The 20,053-nt window shown below is 46.8% G+C and overlaps 1 protein-coding gene across 4 annotated transcripts in view; it reads left to right on the top strand.

Moving 5' to 3' along the window:
* Nucleotides 1-20,053, top strand: part of Eif2ak4 (eukaryotic translation initiation factor 2 alpha kinase 4) — a 94,852-nt gene that overhangs the window by 66,668 nt on the left and 8,131 nt on the right. For all 4 annotated transcript variants that reach the window (XR_009587363.1, XM_060371586.1, XM_060371587.1 and 1 more), the window contains 10 exons: nt 648-769; nt 3,283-3,332; nt 4,109-4,277; nt 5,593-5,709; nt 6,263-6,328; nt 9,839-10,009; nt 10,327-10,461; nt 13,315-13,422; nt 14,644-14,772; nt 16,978-17,064. Coding sequence is in view for 3 of the 4 variants with exons in the window: in XM_060371586.1 (XP_060227569.1) it covers nt 648-769; nt 3,283-3,332; nt 4,109-4,277; nt 5,593-5,709; nt 6,263-6,328; nt 9,839-10,009; nt 10,327-10,461; nt 13,315-13,422; nt 14,644-14,772; nt 16,978-17,064 (1,154 nt within the window). In the remaining variant the exon portion in view is untranslated. The remainder of the gene's footprint in view (nt 1-647; nt 770-3,282; nt 3,333-4,108; nt 4,278-5,592; nt 5,710-6,262; nt 6,329-9,838; nt 10,010-10,326; nt 10,462-13,314; nt 13,423-14,643; nt 14,773-16,977; nt 17,065-20,053) is intronic.

The raw sequence follows: 20,053 nt of genomic DNA, 5'->3' as shown, positions 1-20,053 counted from the left end.
GGAAGCACAGGCTCAGGGAGAAGCCTCGTCTTGCAAAACCACATGGCGAACAATTGAGGAAGACCCTGACATTAACCTCCCGCATAAGTGCACACATATATGCACAAACCCATGCATGTGTGCGCATACTAACACCGACATATTCCACATGGTTATATACACACAAGAAAAGAGAAGGAAAGGAAGGCCAGGTATGGCTGTCCACGCCTGTAATCTCAGCACTCAGGAAGCTAAGGCAAGCAGACCAGGAGTTTGAAGGCAAGGGAGTCTAGTGAGACCCAGTCTCAAGGAAAGAAAAAAAAATTACTGCTGGTGTTTGTTTTTTTTTTATAACTGTATATTAAGGTCCATTTATAAGCAGTTGGCATGAGGAGTTTGTTTAATTTCATGGCTCAGCTTGTTGGGAAGAAACTGGTTTGACGATTCCAGTCTTGCTACTACAGTACAGTTGGCTCCTGGAGTCAGAAATCTGACTGAATTGGCAAAGCTCTGCATGTATCCATTTGGAAAGCTGAGGAGAGACCAGTGCTGGGCTTTCAGTGGTCCCAGGGGCGGCTCGCTCACCTGTCGGGTTGGTGTGCATTTGGGGCTGCCTCCCAAGAAGCATGAGAACTGAGGCGCAGTTGCTTTGTCTGTTTCCGGTGTAGGAGCCGTCCAGCTGTGTACCCCGCTGCTGCTTCCCCGAAATAAGCAAATCTATGAGCACAACGAAGCCGCTGTTTTCATGGACCACAGCGGCATGCTGGTGATGCTTCCTTTCGACCTGCGGGTGAGCTGGGATGCTCCTCTGGCAGCCTGGGTGCCATGTCTGCCTGGTCAAACAGTTACCCTTTATAGACACCCACTACAGGCTTATATTGGGTGTGACCTTCAGGAAAAGACTAATCAGAGTAAAAGCGTTACTGGAGTTCAGTAACTGTCTGCTCCTGTACTGCAGAATAGTCTAGGGACATTAACCTCAACTCTGACAGGTGAATGGAGGGCATTGTTTGCTTCCCAGCTAGCTCTTCAGTAAAGTCCCAAAATGTTACTATCTAGAGCAATTAGTGCGCGCAACAGCTAAGGGTGTTTTGCCCTTGTTCCCTTTCACTTCTACCTTCCCAACTGCTACGAACCCATCAGCACGCCTCAGTACCAGAACATGTCTAAACAGACAAAGAGAGACATAAAGAAAGCATATAGCCAGGCAGTAGATAGACGAGAAATTAGTAACATTGATAAACTTCCAGAAGTGTGTTGAGGACATGCCAAGATACATTTGACTGTGCACACATGCTTAACTTTCCTTGCAGAGTGTAAAAATGTTTAAATTATATTATCCAGAGATGGCCAGGATGTAGGAAAATTGCTGATGAGACTATTAATTGCTAAGTCTTTAGAAAAGTAATGAAAGTTCACAATAGTTTTCTTTAATTTTTTTAAATGTGTGTGTATCTGTATAAGTGTATGCCACGTGGGTGCAGATGCCTACAGAGGCCAGGGGAGGGCATTATATCCCCTGGAGCTGGAGTTACAAGCCTCGTGAGCCCATCAGTCATTGGCACTGAAAGCAGAACTCGGGCCCTCTGGAAGAGGGCCATCTGGGCTCTGTTGGAAGGAGTGCGGAGAAATCGCGATTAACACCGATTTCTTACTCTCTGCTTACTAGGGGATTGGGAAGGCAGATCACTAAGCTTCCTTTCCGTGCGCTGATACTCAATGCAAAAAGTAAAAGAGGCTGTTCCTTGCAAGGTTGCCCATCAAGAATACTCTAAAGTGTCTTTGGGCAGTCTGACACCAGTTTGGTTATTTGTGGGTGGTTATTAAGAATTTCTTCGAAGAGACCGATATGGAACTCGGGAAATTCACCATAAGAGATAGTACTCATTTTTACTATCTTATTATAAATGATTTTTTTTTTAAGAGAAAGGTAGAAATTATCTATGGAGGCTAGGAAACAACTTTGGGAGTTGGTTCTTTCCTTCTACCATGAATTCTGGGATTCAAACACAGGTCGGTCATTAGGCTTACATGATGCCTTCGGGTTTCTATTGTTTTGATAAAACACTATGAGCAAAGCAGCTTAGGAAAGTAAGGGTTTATTTCATCTTACTCTTCCACATCAGTTCACCATGAAGGCAGGTAGAGTCCGGTGGTGGTGGTGGTGGTGGTGGTGGTACATGCTGTTAACCCCAGCACATGGGAGGCAGGCATAGCTCTCTGAGATCAAAGCTAACCTGGTCTACAGAGTTCCAGGACAGCCAGAGCTACACAGAGAAGCCCTGTCAGGAGGGTGGGGGGAGAAAGTCAGGGCAGACACTCAAGCAGGGCAGAAGCTAGAGGCAGAACTGATACAGAGGCCAGAGAGGAGTGCTGCTTACTGGTGTCCTCCCAGGGGCTTGCTCAGCCTGCTTTCTTATCACACCCAGGACCACCAGCCCAGGGGGCATTACCCACATCAATCATCAAACAAGAAAATGACCCACCTACTTGTCTGTAGGCCAATCCTAGTGAGGCATTTTCTCAATTACTTCTTCTAGCCAGGGGGGTGGCACACGCCTTGAATCCCAGCGCTCAGGGAGGCAGGTGGATCTCTGTGAGTTCGAGGCCAGCCTGGTCTACAAAGCAAGTCCAGGAAAGCCAAGGCTGCACAGAGAAACCCTGTCTTGGGGGGTGGAGGAGAAAAAACAAACAAACAAACAAACACAAAATTAAGATTCCTTTTTCCCAGATGACCCTAGTTAGTGTCAGTTGAAAACCAACCAGCACAGTACACACGGCCAGCTTTTCTGCCCATCAAGCCATCTCTGTAGCCCATAAATTATATCTTAAAACCTAACCTATGCAGATTTCAAATGAGCATAATGAAATATGACTCTAGTTTCAACAACAACAAAAGGAAGAACAATTGTTCTCGGACTTCAGAAACGCAGGGACTAGAGTCTGCAGCAGAGCCTACTGCCGGAACATTCCAGGATGTGAATGCTCCCAGGGCACCGTCACGCGTCCCTTAACGGTTAGGGTCTGTTCTTAAAGAGATATATCGACAGGCTAGTTCATCGCTGTGCTGACGTCATAGACTGCGCTGGCCAGCAGGTCACCGGCAGCAGTCTTACGGAGCTGCTGTTGGAGGTGCAGTTTGTTCCGACCTCACTGCTCGGTGGGTGGCGGCACCAAAACCACTGAGTTGTACCCTTTGCAGCCACGTGTGCGAGTTCTAGCTCAGTAAAGCTGTCTTCAAAACTAAAAGAATGTAGTGGCTGGCGCCCCTTGACGCAGGTCTTTAAAACTTTCTTCTTTCAGGTCCCTTTTGCAAGATATGTGGCAAGAAACAACATACTGAATTTAAAACGGTGAGTCACGTCAGCATTTGACGTAGAGGTGGTAAATGTGGGAAAGAAGTCAGAAGACAGCAGGTGTTTTTGTTTTATTGTCAGAAGCTTTCACTCAGGAAAGATTTCTGAGGTTGATGAAATGAAGAGCACGTGTCTGGGGAACCCAGCCCCAGGGCTCCCTTGTCCTCAGATGACTAGACTGTCATAAGACATCTTATCGTTAGAAGAAACCAACCAGTCAGGTCACCTGACAGGCCTGTCATCTCTTCTGTGCTTGCTGCGTGTCCCCAGGCAACATAACAAATGATGTTTTCCAACTGCTGCCTGGCTGTACTTGGCGAGGGGTGGAGGCTGTGTCATTCAGATACTGCAGGGGTCCTCCTCTGAGATCTTCGCTAATTGAGCCACATTGCTGTCAATGGGGCACGCCACTTCCCAGCTCCTTTCTTCAAATGAAACCACAGCCCTCCATGTGCTGTAAGGCCACGATTACTAGCCAGTCCTAAGGGGTAGGCAGTTCTCTGGAAAAAGCCATCACTTAAAGTTGATGCAACTTCTTTCTTTAATATATGTCTCTTTCAGACATATATTTTAAAAAAAATTAACAGTGCAAGGCTGGGGACGAGGGTGTAGATTATGAGGCAAAACTGGCCTGGTTCAAATCTCACTTTGAACCGTTGAGCACAACACAGATTTTTTTTTTCATCTTCATTTCATTTCCTTTGCCCAGCAATTCCTCCTCCATATTTGTTCCCGATGAGCAGCGCTCTAAGAAAGCCGGTTTCTTCCTCCAGATACTGCATAGAACGGGTATTCAGACCCCGCAAGTTAGACCGATTTCATCCCAAAGAACTCCTGGAATGTGCGTTCGATATCGTCACTTCTACCACCAACAGCTCTCTGCCCACCGCGGAAACCATCTACACAATCTATGAAATCATCCAGGAGTTCCCCGCGCTTCAGGTTCCTCCCGCATCTTGTTGAATCATCCCGCTAGCCTCCCTCCATGTGTGTGGTGGGGAGTCCACAGCCTCTGCCACCTCCTGCCTGGCGCTGGAGCAGGTCGTGGCTCTTCTCAAACAGCCACGGAGGGTTCCAGCTTCACTGTCGGTTCTCACCCCTCCCCCAACAGAACTGGCTGAAGGGGGGAGCTTGTTTCTCTACCCATCCTTGCAAAAGTCAAGCCTGAGGCTGTTTTCTATAATGCTCTTGGCGCATTCCTACCCTGATCAGAACCCTCACTGCTCCCTCCTTCATCTCCTCTATCAACTCCCCAGCACCCTAGAGTCCCTTTTGGCCAGTTCTTACTCTACTTCACTGATGGGGACTGCTGGCCTGCCCTCCTCACAGGCTCTGCCATTGCCCCACGGTTGGCCAGGGCTGTCCACTTGTCTAGAAAGTCTTTCAACCAGCCATGGTTCAGGCCCTTCCCCCAGGAAGCCCTCTGAGGGTTGGCTGGCTGGTCACCTTTTAGTCTCCACCCTCACAGCTCTTGACATGAGGCATCCATGTGCTCACTTAATTTTTTTTTTTTCTCCAAGCACAGTGTGCTCATTCAAGGTAGAGCCCCTGGGCCAGATCCCGCTTTGTCCAGTTGTCCCAGCACACCTGTGAGTGGTCATTAACTGGCTGCTGTGGCCAAAAGTAATGACAAGTATTAACGGCCCCCTGCTTGGAAGTCAGTTACCACTGAACTGAGTCAGTCTGTGTGAGCTCTTTAACTTAGCCAAAGGTCAGCCAGTGTATTTTTATGCATTTTATAAAAATGTTACATTTTTCAACTATAACACTGAAGATCATGGATATGAAAAATAAGCCAGATGGTGGTGCATGCCTTCAGTCACAGCACTTGGGAGGCAGAGGCAAGTGGGTGTCTGAGAGTTCAAGGACAGCCTGGTCTGTAAATCAAGTCCAGGACAGCCAGGCTTACACAGAGAAAGCCGGTCTTAGAAAAAAAGACAGACAGACATACAGAAAGATGGAAGGAAGGAAGGAAGGAAGGAAGGAAGGAAGGAAGGAAGGAAGGAAGGAAGGAAGGAAGGAAGGAGGAAAGAAAGAAGGAAGGAAAGAAAGAAAGAAAGAAAGAAAGAAAGAAAGAAAGAAAGAAAGAAAGAAAGAAAGAAAGAAAGAAAGAAAAAGAAAGACCAGGAGAAAAGGAGAAAAGATGCTATTTTAGCTCTCCCGTGTGGTTAGGATAACAAATTAATTACCATACTTCAGATATGGCCACATACTTGTCTTTATAATGAAAATAATAGTATCTTTCTCTCTATTCTAGGAAAGAAATTACAGTATTTACTTGAACCATACAATGCTACTGAAAGCAATACTCCTACACTGTGGGATCCCGGAAGATAAACTCAGCCAGGTTTACGTTATTCTATATGATGCTGTGGTGAGCATTTAATTGTTTTGACTCGATGTTGAAGGAGGGTGATAATAATAGCCATGATTACTGTCTGACTCATGCATGCAGCCATAAAACTACATGGAAAATGTCATCTCCTTTCTTCATTGCTCTAATGTGATAGAACCAATTACGGTTAAGATTTATTTTTATTATTTCTAACTATGTGTCTGTTATTGCTAACTCTGTGGACAATCTGTGGTTAATGTAAAATGAATTGTGACATTCATTATTGTTATTTTTCAGTACACAGAAGCCTTGGCCAACTTTTCACTCATCTGGCAGATTGGCTTCAAGGGTTCCTCTGTTTTCTGGGGATTTGTTTCTTCCTCCCAAAGTGCTGCTGCCACCGAGAACAGCAGACCAGGGCACTGGCAGAGGCCCAGGGACTGGGGAGGGAAGGTTGGAGGTCGTTCTTTTTGCTTTTGTTTTGAGACGGGGTCTCACTCTGTAGAGCAGTCTGGCCTTGAATTTGCAGAAGCCCGTCTGCGCCTCCCAAGAACTAGGCATCTTTCATTGTTCCCTTTCTCTTTCCCATCAGACAGAGAAGCTGACCAGAAGAGAAGTGGAAGCTAAATTTTGTAACCTGTCGTTGTCTTCCAATAGCGTAAGTACCTTCTGACGCCGTGCTTGCCACTGCCTCCACCATTTTATGACGTCAGAAAATGTCACCAGTTTTTGTAGTGCTGCTGTAGCAAGCAACCCACATCCGCCAGTCACAGATGTAGCTTTTCCCTTGAGTGTTGGTGCCATGGCAACCACTGGGATTAGAAGAGAGAAACTAGTGCTGTGATCAAAGAGCGTCCTTCTGTGTGTCCTCCATGTGCTGACTGTCCTGCTCTTTGTTGATTACTAGGCTCGCTCTTTCATACCCCTTGTAAAGCCTGTGCTTTGCACAGCCTCCTGCTGAGCAGGCCCAACACCAAGTTGCCCTCTCCTGAAATGGGTCATGTGGAACCAGGTCACAGATTTCTGAAAATCCTTCTAGATACCCTAAGCTCACCTCAGGTCTTCTCTTTGGAATGGAATTGTGGAAGTTTCATTCTTCCTTCCTGGAAATTTTCCTATCTCTAAAGTCTTCTGTTTGATCTAGTCAGCAATAAGGACATTCTTAAGTGGTAAACAGGTCATCTGTGTTCTCTCTACTGATGTCATTTAATCCAGATCTTTGGTACAATAGCCCACATTTAACTGAATGGCTGAACAGCAGGAGAAAATAGAATTTTGTATATTGCCCTCATTTTTATATGAGAAAGAGTTGGTTTTAGTTTTCCTATGCTAGGCTAGAAAATTACATCCTTCCACTAAACCCAGCCCCGAGAAAAGACTGTTTTATGTTTAAAACTTTCCCAGAAGCAAGTGGGCATGGTGGTGCATGCCCTTAATCCATCCTTTGGGAGGCAGAGGCCTTACTTTGAAGCCACTCTGGCCAACAGAGCAAGTTCCAGGACAGCCAGGGCTACACAGAGAAACCCTGCCTTGACAAACCAGATAGGCCAGGTGTGGTTATGCACACCTTTAGTCCCAGGACTCGGAAGGCAGAAGCAGGCACTCACTCGATGTGAGTTTGAGGCCATCCTGGTCTACAAAGCGAATCCAGGACAACCAAGGTTACACAGAGAAATCCTGTCTCGAAAAACAAAATCAGATAGATAGATAGATAGATAGATAGGTAGATAGATAGATGGCTTTCCCAGAAGTTTTCCAGCTCTTGATCTGAAACTCATTAATGATCTTATAGTGATAGCAAAGTACAGTTTCAGTAGGCTAAAATATGATTGTAGATAGGCCAAGTAGAGTCTACTGTATGGCTGGCATAGTGCCTGGACATAGAACAGAAAGGGAGGATCTTCGCTGCATATATCTACCCTCAACTCTTTGGATCAACTTTCACAGGGCACGCACATGCCACAGTTGAAAGAAACACCCACTTCTCATTTAGGGAAGATATTCTAGTTCAAGTTCTGTTGCTGAGACCAAAACCAAAAGCAAATTAGAGAGGAAAGGGTTTACTTGGCTTCCACTTCCTTGAAGTCAGGGCAGGAACTAGAAGCAAGAAGTAAAGCAGAGACCATGGAGGAACCCCGCTTACTGGCTTGTTCCCTGGGGCTTGCTGAGCCTGCTGCAGACAATTCTTCAGTTGAAGTTCCCTCTCCCAGGTGACAAAAACTAACCAGCACAGAAGGTAAACAAGATATATAGGATTCAGGGGTTAGAAATTCAGCCATGTTAAACCTTACAAATTTAATATTGAAAAAAATATTAGTGACCTAATAGCGTAAGGTTAAGGCATACAGAACAATGTTTACACATACTCTAAACACCCCAAAGCCACCTCCTATGTGCAGAAAAAGTCCCAAGAATAAACAGTGCCAAGAATCTGGCTGCAACTATCCAGCTTAGTGAGTGACTCCATACCACAAGTTTCTTTGAACTAATGCCACATTTGACGATGGCTCACAGATGCCAAGCACTGCTGCTAATATGTCAACTTCCTTTGTGATGCCGAGCAAGAAGGGTATTTGACTAGTTTTTAAAGGAAAAAAGTGGGATCCAAAAGTGACATTTAATACTTGGTTATTTTAAAGTGGCGCTCCGGGTGTATAAGGGAAGGCAGAGGCACTGTGGGGAGAGTCCAAGTGTCCAGCCAGCCAGTTCATGGGGACATCCTGAAACCCAAAAGATGTTGACATTCATCCAGACTCTTGGGTGCAAAATCTCCTCCACTTCTCCTGGAAGTTTCATAAGGGCTAATGTCATAGAAATGCTATTGAGGAAAAAAATAATTGATCTTATTTGCACTACTTACTTACTTCCTTTTTCATACTAGGGATTAAACCCAGGGCTCTGGGTGCCTGCTACAAAACTACATTGACAGCCCTAGGGAGAAAAAAAAAAAGGCAAAGACATGAGTTTGGATTTAAATTTTTTATCTTTAATTTAGTAAGGAAAAGGGAGCTGGAGAGATGGCTAAGTGATGAAGAGCATTGTCCGTTCTTCCAGAGGTCCCGAGTTCAATTCCCAGCAATCACATGGTGGTTCACGATCACATATATTGGTTTCTGATGTCCTCTTCTGGTATGCAGGTATACATGCAGATAGGGCATTCATACACTAAATAAATCTTTTTTAAAAATTAAGTAAGCATATTACAAGAAAAACACAAAAAAACTGGGCACTGTGCCACACACCTTTAATCCCAGCACTCAAGAGTCAAGCAGATCTCTGTGAGTTTGAGGCCAGGTCTGCACAGGGAATTCCAAGCCTACAAAGTTAGACCTTGTCTCAGAAATAATAAAGAATAAGCTTAAAAAGGAAAGAAACTCTTTGGGATTTGAAGTACAAACGACTTGACTTAGCTGGTTACATTAAGCTGAGCCACTTTTCAGCTCCTGGGTTTTGTGTACCAATCCACAGGTGGGCCTGATTCTCCTACAGTGCAGCATAGCTATGATTTTGCTTTTATTTCCAGCTCAGCTCCTGGTAGTTTTCTTTCAGGCACCATGTCCTCTTCCTCCTGCTGCGTGCTGGGGACTGGCCTCAGTCAGAGCTTGTTGTTCCTAGCACTGCTGCTCTCAGAGGCAGACAACGACAGAAACAGTCAGAGCACGCATCTAGCACCCAGCATGAGCTGAGGGAATGAAGACTGTGGATAGAGCTGGTGCCGGAGGAGACAGGCCCAGGCCCCTCATAGGGACTGCTCAAGCAAAGTGAAGGGGCTAAGTGCCTGGCCAATTCTGTGACTGTCTGAACAGTCGGGCTTGGCCTGCCTTTTCCCGTGGTGATGGAACAAGGATGAGGAAGGGCAAAGGGAAATAAGGTTTATGGAGAGAGGATGCACAACAGAGGCCTGCTGGTGCCGGGTCCCAGTCACTGGCAGACTCGGCACTGAATGAAAAGACTGTGTGTCTCAAACATTTCTGTTAGCTGCTTCAGGCTGGGGTTTAGGGGGAAAGGATGGTCTGGAGGCCTGCAGTGAAGGCCGGGACTAGCCAGGACCAGCAAGTCCCGCTCGTGGGCTGCACGGGCTCCGTGAGCCTCCAGCACAGGGAAGCGCTGTGCACGCTGGCCGTCCCTTCCACAGGGCAGCAGCTGACCGAGCCACTTTGCTTTCCAGCTGTGTCGACTCTATAAGTTCATCGAGCAGAAGGGGGACCTGCAAGACCTAACACCAACCATCAACTCCCTAATAAAACAGAAAACAGGTGTCGCCCAGCTGGTGAAGTACAGCTTAAAAGATCTAGAGGAAGTCGTCGGGCTGCTGAAGAAGCTCGGCGTGAAGCTACAGGTTTGGCAGCTGTTCTGGGCCCGCAGCGATAACAGCGGCCCCGGGGAACGGGTTTGATTTCCCTAACGCTAGTGTGGTGTTTTTCCACACACCCCCACACAAAACTCTGCTTGGGGTTCTTCTGCACACATCACTGTTTCTGTCACACAGCCACCCTGCGGTGGGTGCCACAGAGAGGAGGCGGTTGTCCGAGAGCTTGGTAGGCTCCCGTGAACAGTTCTTGCCCGGGCTTACGGAGCTTTTTCTTTATGTAGTCCCCATTCCACAGCTGAGGCTGCTGACCTGTGTGTGTGTATGTGTGGCCGTTCCCTCCACAGGTCTCCATCAATCTGGGCTTGGTCTACAAGGTGCAGCACCACACGGGCATCATCTTCCAGGTCCTGGCGTTCAGCAGACGCAGGCAGAGGGCTGTGCCCGAGATCCTCGCAGCTGGCGGCAGATACGACTTGCTGGTGAGGGCGAGCGCCGTGCACTGACTAGCTCTGTGACCTCTAGTTCTTCCTCTACTCACTGTTTTGATCTTTTTTTTCTTTCACTATGATAGAAAAAAGGTAAGCCAGTAAATCCTGTCAAGTCCCTCTGTAGCATCCATCTAGGAATATAAACGTACTGTAGATAAGCATGGTGGAACACACCTGTAATCCCAGTACCTGAGTGGCAAAGGCAGGAGGATTGCTGCAAACTCAAGGCCAGCCTGATCTACAGAGCAAGTTCTAGGAAAGCCAGGGCTACACAGAGAAACCTTGTCTCAAAAATGGGGCAAAGAGGAGAGTAGGAGGAAATAGGGAATGGTCAAAGTATATTATACACTTGTATGGAATGCAGTACTGGGTACAATGAATATGCCAATAAAAACAAACAAACAAAAACAATAGGGCTGGTGAGGTGGGTAAAGGTGGTTGCTATGGTGTCCTGGTGACCTGAGTTCTAGTCTTGGAAACCCATATAAAGATGGAAGGAGAGATCTGGCTCCACAAAGTTGTCCTCTGACCTCCACATATACACACACTATAAAATAGTAATAATAATAATACATTACTTGAGACTTACAGGAATTTACGAAGATGGTACAAATAGGTCTGCAGGACCTTCTACCCACTTCCTGCCCTGAGTCCACCTCACCATAGATTGATAAAAGTAGGAAGCTGGCTGGGCTTCCTACTTATTCTGCTCCATTTCGTTGTGTAGATTCCCACACCCACAGTCAAGACACATCTGCTCCCTACACAGAAGTTGACTGGCCTCAGTATTGTCGGTGCAGAGGCTGCGTCATTTTACCTATGCCCCATATGGTCAGATTGTCTTCAGCCTTTTCTCCACATGAGAGTGGACAGCCACACCTGTGGCCGTCTTGATTTGAAATTTAGATTATAAGCTGGGTGTGGTAGTGCACACCGTTAGTCCCAGCGTTCCTGGGTTATAGGTGAGCCTGGTCTACAAAGTAGGTTCCACAGCAGCCAGGGGCTTCACAATGAGACCGTTGCCAAAAAAACAAGCAAACAAAAGAGAAACAGTAATGTGTCCTGGCACGAGGCTTTGGCACTTAATCCTTTTGAGGTTTCCTTCCTTTTTCTTGAATCCATAGGTTTATGTCTTTTGCCACGCCTGAACTTGTAGGCTTCCTTTGGAAGTTCTCCAGTCTCACAGAGCTTCAAGTTGATTAATTTCTGTGGTTGCCCTGAGCTTCACTCGTTCTTCCCTTGGTCTCCATTCCTCTGCCAAGTTCTGAGCTCATCCAGCCAGGCTTCCTCTCCACACCTTTTGGTGTGCACTCAGGCGACTGTATGGTCCTTGCTTTAAGAGCGTCCTGCTGTCTGCTTAGTGTTGGTGTGTGTCATTGTCTTTCTCATTCAGCCTGGGGCCTTCTGAGCTCTTGCGTGCTGTGTGAGTTTCTCTAGAACCTTGCTTCCTGAGGCTGTAGAGTCATGCAGGTCTTAGCAGGCTCCTGGTGCTGCAGGGAATGGGCAGAGTGCTGTGTGTGCTGGGAGGATTCAGGTGAAGACACGGATTCCTTGAGTGGCCTCCTTCCACCCAGGTGGGAGAGTGCCTTGTCCCTCTTTCCCATGTGCATCTACCAACACTAGAGGTGGAAGTAGAGGTGCCAATGGGAACCTCTCCTGGACAGTACTAAATGCTAGCTGCCCTCCCAGCTCCTGTGCAACGCCAAGCTGGGACGATGCCTTCCCGACCTCCCCTCACTCTGCTGCGTGGTGGTAGAGGGACATTACTGCGTTATATGTGAAAGTCCAGGCTCTGGGCTTGGTTTTCCGTTTCTCCTTTCCTGTGGAGAGGCCTCTGTACATCTGAAGGGGGATGAATGCCTGGGCTGCCTTAGCTGCTGGGCAACCGCTTTCTTCTAAGATGTTTGGCTGACGTGAGACAGTTACTGTCTAAATGTTCTGTGGTTTGCTATGTTGCCCCTTGACCTTCTACCTAGAAAGAACGGGTTTTCTTGGAGCCTTTTCTGCCTGCTCTCCCAGGCATTTTGAGTTGCCAGTTTCTCCAGCACCCAGCCAGCCCATGATATATGAAGTGGTGCACAAACTCAGAGAACTGACCACATGTTATCCCTCAGATCCTCTGGCCTCTCGCCGGTCTTGTTTGCCCACTCTGGTTTTCAGCGTCCTCAGCAGGAACAGTACAGAGATGTACAGCTATTCTACCACAGCCCAGAACATACATATGTTAAATGACCCAGTGATGCTAAATAAATATAGTCAAGATTAATTTCACATATAATTTCCACCGGTCCTGAAACTTCTGAAAATTATGTTTGTTTTTCTAATTCTGGGTCTCTGCAGCAAGCATGTGCTTTACATGTATGTCACGTCAATTTGTAAATTTCTGATGCTTGGTAGCCACATGTAGCTAGTGGCCAGCACACTGAGCCATTTAGATCTAGACAAAGCACTTGTTAATATTTTCCTAAAGTTGCAGGAATGCTTGATTCTGTGTAAACACTCACATTCTTTTTTGTTGTTGGACCCATTAATTACTGACACAAAATTTGGTTTTATTTGTTATTTTGGGTTTTGTTTTAATTTGGGTTTTTTTTTGTTTGTTTGTTTGTTTGTTTGTTTTGCTGTTATTTGAGACAATGTCTTATGCAGCCCAGGCTGGCCTCAGACTCACTCTTAACCAAAGCTGGCCTTGAACTCATGATCCTCTTCCTGCCTCTGTCCCCAAGTGCTGAGATTACAGGCACGTTCCACCATGCCAGGCTTTTGAGAGCTTGCTTTTTAACTGTTGCTTTCCCCACAGTATATTTCTCCTCTGTTCTAGCCAGCCCTCTGTTCTATCCACAGATTCCCAAGTTCAGAGGCCCCCAGGCTCTGGGGCCAGTCCCTATTGCTGTTGGTGTCAGCATAGCCATAGACAAGATATTCGCTGCTGTCCTCAACATGGAAGAGCCTGTAAGTCCTGCTGCTTCCCAGCATGCTTTGAGACGCCTCCATTCCTCAGTTCTATTTACCTCTGGAGCCTAGCCTCCCCGTCACACGCTCACACAGCAGGTTAGGGACACCACAGCAACAGACAGAGTTCCCCTCACTTACCACGCTAGTCACCAGGTCTGCCCCTCCACCTCCGGTGTCCTTTAGAAGCCCCATTTGTTTTGTCTGTGTGCCTGAGCAGCTATCTCAAGAGTTCCCATAGCCTCCTCATTGAGTTTGATCCATTTCTTGGAGCAGGTCACAAAACGTAGAGAAACCCTTTGTTGACCGGTTTACTATAACAGATATTAAAGAGGTGAGGACATGCCCTGTGTGGGCGCTTGAGAAGGGACACTGAGCTTCTGTGCCGTGTGGGCTGCACCATCCTCCAGAATCTCCACAGGCTGCCCTCTGGGAGTCTCCTTCCAAAGCACTCTGACCCTTGCCCTTTGTGCTTCTGTGCAGGCTTCATTGCATAGCAGGAGTGATTATGTCACCAATGATCCACTCAGCCCCTTCCCTCCCAGACCTCGGGGCTGTGCCTGAAAGCCCCAACCCTTTACCCTGCCATAGCCTGCTCAAGGGCCAGCACGCGCACACACACACACACACACACACCAGTTATCAGTTATCTCATTAGCATAGAAAAAACAGCACTTTGGTGAATCTAGGATTTTAGGAAATGGGGACAAGGAGCACGTAGCTGCTTTGAAGATGTGGCAGCTGCAGCCTGGGCGGTTCAGAAATGCTTTCGAGTCCTCCTTGCTTCTCAGCCCTTGTCCTCTGCTCTCTGGCTGCTGCAGACTCCGGCATCTCCTCTCTCACTTTCCATACCCACAGTGCTCTACATAGAGATAAAATGTCCGGGTTGTTAACACACTGCTCAGTCCTCTTGCTCAAAAACCCAGCCAGTCTGCAAAGCTGAAAAATGGCTTTTCCTGTTTCAGGCAAAATTCATTTTTCCGGTGCGGTGGTGGGGAGCGGGAGCTGGATCTTCCCAATGGCACAAGACAGCTGAAATGATGTCTGTGTTAAAAGATGAATGCAAAGCTTTTTTAACTGTCCTGTTTTCTGTTTGTCTCCACGGTGTCCGTTTTAAATCAAAGCCATGTGTGCGCTGTGTTCAGGGGCTCACCTGCCTCCGGATGCTGCGCTCACCCCGCAGCTGCAGGGTCCCCTGAGGTAACGGCTGTTTCTCACCAGGTTACAGTAAGCTCCTGTGACCTCCTGGTTGTCAGTGTGGGCCAGATGTCTATGTCCAGGGCCATCAACCTAACCCAGAAACTCTGGTCGGCAGGAATCACTGCAGAAATCATGTATGACTGGTCACAGGTAAGAGACAGAAAGCTGTGAATGAAGTGCAAATAGCTATGGGATCAGGATAGATCAGTCTTTCACGGGCATGTTCACCCCGAGGCCACACGGAGCCACAGGTTCTAACCAAAATCCTTAACTTATTCGCACCACTGAGGTTTCTGTTATTTTTATTTACCTTTTATTTGTAACTCAATGGTGAGTTTCTCAAGGGTAAGCTTTGTAGATGATAATGGTACTGTCTAGGGGTCTTCATTGGGTTCATTTTCTCTTCCAGGTAAAAAATTAAAGGCAGGAAAAAAAATCTCAGACACAGCCAGGCACATAGAAAGACCCTTAACAGAACAGAGGCAGGACTCCACAGCTCAAGTCTGGCCTCCTTGAGGGTTGGGAGTTTTAAGGGGATCTCTCTCTGTTCCCTAATTTAGGGTTAGTCAGTTTAAACAAAGACAGGGAAGCTCATAGGCCCAAAACTGTGGGTAATTGTGCCCTGGTCTGGCCTTGAACTTTTAGACCAGTTTACTGGCAAGTGCCTTACTGGCGGGAGAAGAAGCCTACCAAGTCCTTAGGTCATTGTCTCAGGTCAGGAGTGTGAGAAAGAAGCTGGACATTTGCCGTCTTCATGATCTGTTTGCCCTCTGCCATGCTGATCTGCCTCTCGGGGAATATATCTAACTCCACTATCATGTAACGATGTGAGAAGGTTGGTCATAGGGGCTGGAGAGGTACCTCAGTGGTTCACTCTTGCTGCTTTTCCAGAAAACCCACTTTCTGTTCCCAGCACCTATATCGGCTGGCTTACATCAGCAAGTGAATCTAGTTCCAGGGGTCCAACCCCTTCTAGACCCTGCAGGTACCTACACACATGTAGGTCACAGAGAGACATACATACATACACAGAAAAACGTAAATACATTTAAAAAGAGAGAGATTGGCTGTGCCTGCCAGTCTACACCCAGTCTGTCAAACTGAGTTTATCTCTGTGGGTGGAGTTACCTCTTGCATTAGCATCTGATGGCTACTGTAACACATGACCACAAACCCAGTGGCTTAACAGTTTTAAGTTTCTGGAAGTCAGAAGTCTGGGTTAAGATGGACTGGCAAGGCTTGTCCTCCAGAGGCCCTGGATCTATTCCTTGCCTTTTCCTAATGGCCTCCTGCATTGGCTCAGCCCCTTCCTCCCTTTAAACTCAGCAGTGTGGAATCTTCTTCCCTGAGGCTTCCTCACTTCCTCCTCACTGAGGCTTCTGTCCTTACCTTCTCTTTACCTGACTACCATGGGCCCCTGTAATGCCCCAGGGCAATCGCCGACAAGTTCCAGGGACCAGCATGAGGACATCTGGCTATGGCCAGCTTACCACACTGGGGTACTCTGGCCTTTGTGTCTGTGGGTCTCCCTAAGTCTTCAGGCCTCCTCCAGTGTGCAGACCTGGAGGATGGGTGGGGTGGGGGGGAAGTGGCACCGGGCTACCTGCCTGCCCTTCAGAGTTGGACATGGGAGCTTTAGCATCCCAGTGGCTGCACTGTCACCAGTGGTGGAGGGGTGCTTCTAATTATCCACACTACAGGCACCCCAGGGCTCTGCAGTGACCAGGAAGAGACAGGTCAGCTCTGCCGTCATGAGCCTTCTGCAGCTGCTTGACTGCTGTCAGGATGCCAAGCACCAGTTTTTAATCATCTGATGGAAAAAGCATCAATTTGCTTGTTTCGTATGTTGCTAAAGAAGTGTTCTATTGTTTTGTTTCTGTTTTGTGAGACAGGATCTCACTGTGTAGCCCGTCCTCCTGCTTTAGCCTCCTCCTGAGTGCTGGGATTATAGGTGAAAGCCATAAAATCCAGTTTAATTCTGCTTTCTACCTTCTGCTGTTTCTTGATTCCTTTGATTTCCTAAAGAGGGTATGAATGAGTGAGTGAGTGTGTGTGTGTGTGTGTGTGTGTGTGTGTGTGACAGTTCTTGGCACATTTTGTTAAGACTTGAAGCCATTGAAAACCTCTTCCTGTCACGACTACATTACTTGTTCGCTGTCCTTCAAAACAGTCATGAAAGTAGAGAAAGCACAAGAGAATTCCTTCCAGGAATTCTGTGCTCCTCTCAATAACATTCAAATGTTTAGTAATTTACCTTGGGAATACAATTAGAAGCAGGTTTTTATTGTTGTTGTTATTATTGACTTGAAGGAGCTGCAGGCACACTGTGTCTATTTGTCTCACTGTCTGTTTCAGTCCCAAGAAGAGTTACAGGAGTACTGCAGACATCATGAAATCACCTATGTGGCCCTGGTCTCCGATAAAGAAGGAAGCCATGTCAAGGTAAAGGCGGCAGGGGAGGGCTGGAGACGTAGCTCAGTGGCTGAGCACGTGCCTACCATGAGTGAGACGCTCAAGTCAATCCCCATTAAAACTACACACACAGGCACGTGCAAGACCACTGGGAAATCAACTAGCGTTTTCCACAAACTGCATTGCCTGTGGAGCATCTGGTGTGCTTCAGCTCTCTCTCTCTCTCTCTCTCTCTCTCTCTCTCTCTCTCTTTCTCTCTCTCTCTGGCTCTGAACTCTCACTGTCATGACTGATCGTCTTCCTGGAGAAAGTAGATAAAATAAGAATATCTGAATTCTTTTACCTTTTTTTTTTTCACTATTTTATATGTATGTTTGCCTCATCTATGTCCGTGCACCATGTGTGTGCAATGCCCACAGAGGCCAGAAGAGGGCGTCAGATCCCCCAGAACTGGAGTTACAGATGGTAGTGAGCTGCCACAGGGAAATCAAATCCAGGTCCTCTGCAGGAACAGCCAGTGCTCTCGGCTGGCCGCCAGCCCTGAGCACTTTCCTTCGGGGAGCTATGCCGTCACCTGCATGTCTTCTGGATTCCTCCTAAACAATTCTACTTTTTTGTACCTAACCAAAAATGTCCAAAACCTAGCACCTCGTGACCTTTTTAAATATTGGCTTTAAAGAGAAAATTTACCCTTAATCCTTGTTTTCTTTTGTAATGTTGTCAAGACCTGATAGCGGAGTCTTCTTTTATAAATTTTATGAGCTTATTTTCTGAGTTGGACCTGTGTCTTAAGAGTTCTATGCAATTAGACTCGCACCTCAGGTGTGTGGTATGATCATCATAACCTCACATGGACCCAGCTGGACAGATGGCTCAGCGGGTAAGAGCACACACTTGCCCTTCCCGAGACCCTGGCTCTTATTCCCAGCACCCACATCAGGACTCATTGCCTGCCACTCCAGCTCAACAAGAATCCAACACCTCCCGCCTCGGCAGGCAGTCTGCCCTCGGCACACACCTACAGACACACACATGTACATATCAAAAACAAAACAAGCAAGCAGAGTCCACACAAGCCTGCATACACAGCAGTCCAGCTGCCTCTTTCAGGATGAGCGGAACACTCTCTTTCCCATCAGTTTCCCCTATGGCTATCTCAGGTATTCCATGGCTATTTTTTCCACTGTCTCTAACATCTGGAAGGATGCCCCCTCTTTCATTTCTGACACTAGTAATTTGTGTCTTCCCTTTGTTCTTTTTAACATAGCATATTTAATTTCACAGATCATTTTATTAATATACAAATTATAGCATTTTCTAGCTACTTTTGTTTAGGTTTTTTTTTTAATGGTTTTAGTTATTTTTATGTTCATCGGTGTTTTGTTTTGCATGTGTCTGTGTGAGGGTGTGGGATCCCCTGGAACTGGAGTTACAGATGTGCTAGAACCTGAACCCAGGTCCTGTAGAAGAACAGTTAGTGCTCTTAGCCACTGAGCCATCTCCTCAGCCCCTCAAAGTGGCATTTTCATACATACATGCCATTACACTTGGTTTAAGGCTTGTTCCTCCCACCAGCACTCCCCACCTCCTACCCTCTTCTTTCTGGCCCCCTTTCTTCCTCCAAATACTCTTTCCTTTTGCTTTCACGTCACGTGGATTCTATTACCTTTTCCCACACCCCCTAAGACTTCTCTCCCCTGTGATCTCTGCTCTCTATGTGAGCATGAGTATACACGTACATACACACACCTAGATCCCACATACAGAAACAGGCATATGGAACTTGTCTTTCTGTGTCTGGCTCATTTTGCTTAACATCTTAATCTCCAGTTGCATCCATTTTCTTGCAAATGTAATGATTTCATTTTCATTACAGCTGAAAAAAATGGCATCGTATGTATGTATCACATTCTCTTTATCCATTTATCTACTGCTGATTAAATGGAATTTTGGCTGGTCCCATGTCTTAGCTGTTGTGCTTAGGGCAGTAATAAACATGGCTGTGCAAATACACTTTGATGGAAAACATAAAACTTTTGTTCTATGTCTAATCAGCATCCTGTAAAGAACACTCCCGGCCTGAAGGATGGGGGCAGGTAGCGCGGACATCTTCAGGTGGTAGTGACATTTCTATTCAAAGACAGGCAGGCTATAGATGGGTGCCGAGGACCTTTTAAGCAGCAGGCATAGCAAAGGTCATGCGGGGGTTTTAATAGTCGGTTGTCTCCAAGATAGAGACAGGTCCTTAGAAAAACATTCTGATTCTGTGTTGTGTGACCTCCCCAGGGTTAGACAGAAGTACCCATATACCCCAGAGAGGACACTAATAGACCAAACAAATGATTTTATCCAAGTCCAGCTTGCTGAAGCAGTGAGTCTACTGGGATGTCTTAAGGAGGCATTAGTAACTCAAAAGCAGCTGCATCACTGAAAAGCCCGCCCAACATGAGTGAGAACTCATGAAAGCTGCATCTCTGGAGTCCCAGCCCCAGTCGACCTTCTGTATACTCTGGCAACCAAGATCATGTGTACCTGGGACAGACCACATGTGGGCTGGGTACAGGGTAGAAATCTAATGACCCTTCTATCTCCCACTCTGAGAAAATATGAAGAAGTCCAATCCTGTGAGTCCCAAACCTGTGAGTCTCTTGAGTAGCTAGGTAACAGCTGCTCTGACATGCCCAAGGACTGAGTGCCACTAGGCCTTTAGAGTCTATTTGAAATGGAAGCTACTCACTTCAGCAGGCGCTTGGATATGATTTCATGGAGTCTGGAGTGATTTAGCAGCCAGTGGGGAGCCAGTAAAAGTCTGGACAAAGGGTACATCAGAATTAAATCTGAAAAGTTGTTTACCTGAAGGGATGTTATTGCAGAGTAGAGTGTGGAAACTGCAAACAATGACAGCATCAGGCTGGCCCAGACCATAACTGGGCACTGGCCCTAACAGTGAATGTGAAAGGGTGGGCACCATGAAAGTGGATGGTAGGTTCTGGGTCTGGAAAGCTAGGTAGTGCTGATG

Source organism: Meriones unguiculatus, chromosome 18 (genome assembly GCF_030254825.1).
Source record: "Meriones unguiculatus strain TT.TT164.6M chromosome 18, Bangor_MerUng_6.1, whole genome shotgun sequence".
Taxonomy (NCBI): Eukaryota; Metazoa; Chordata; class Mammalia; order Rodentia; family Muridae; genus Meriones; species Meriones unguiculatus.
The sequence above is the reverse complement of the archived record's forward strand: the minus strand, read 5'-3'. Positions and strand labels throughout refer to the sequence as shown.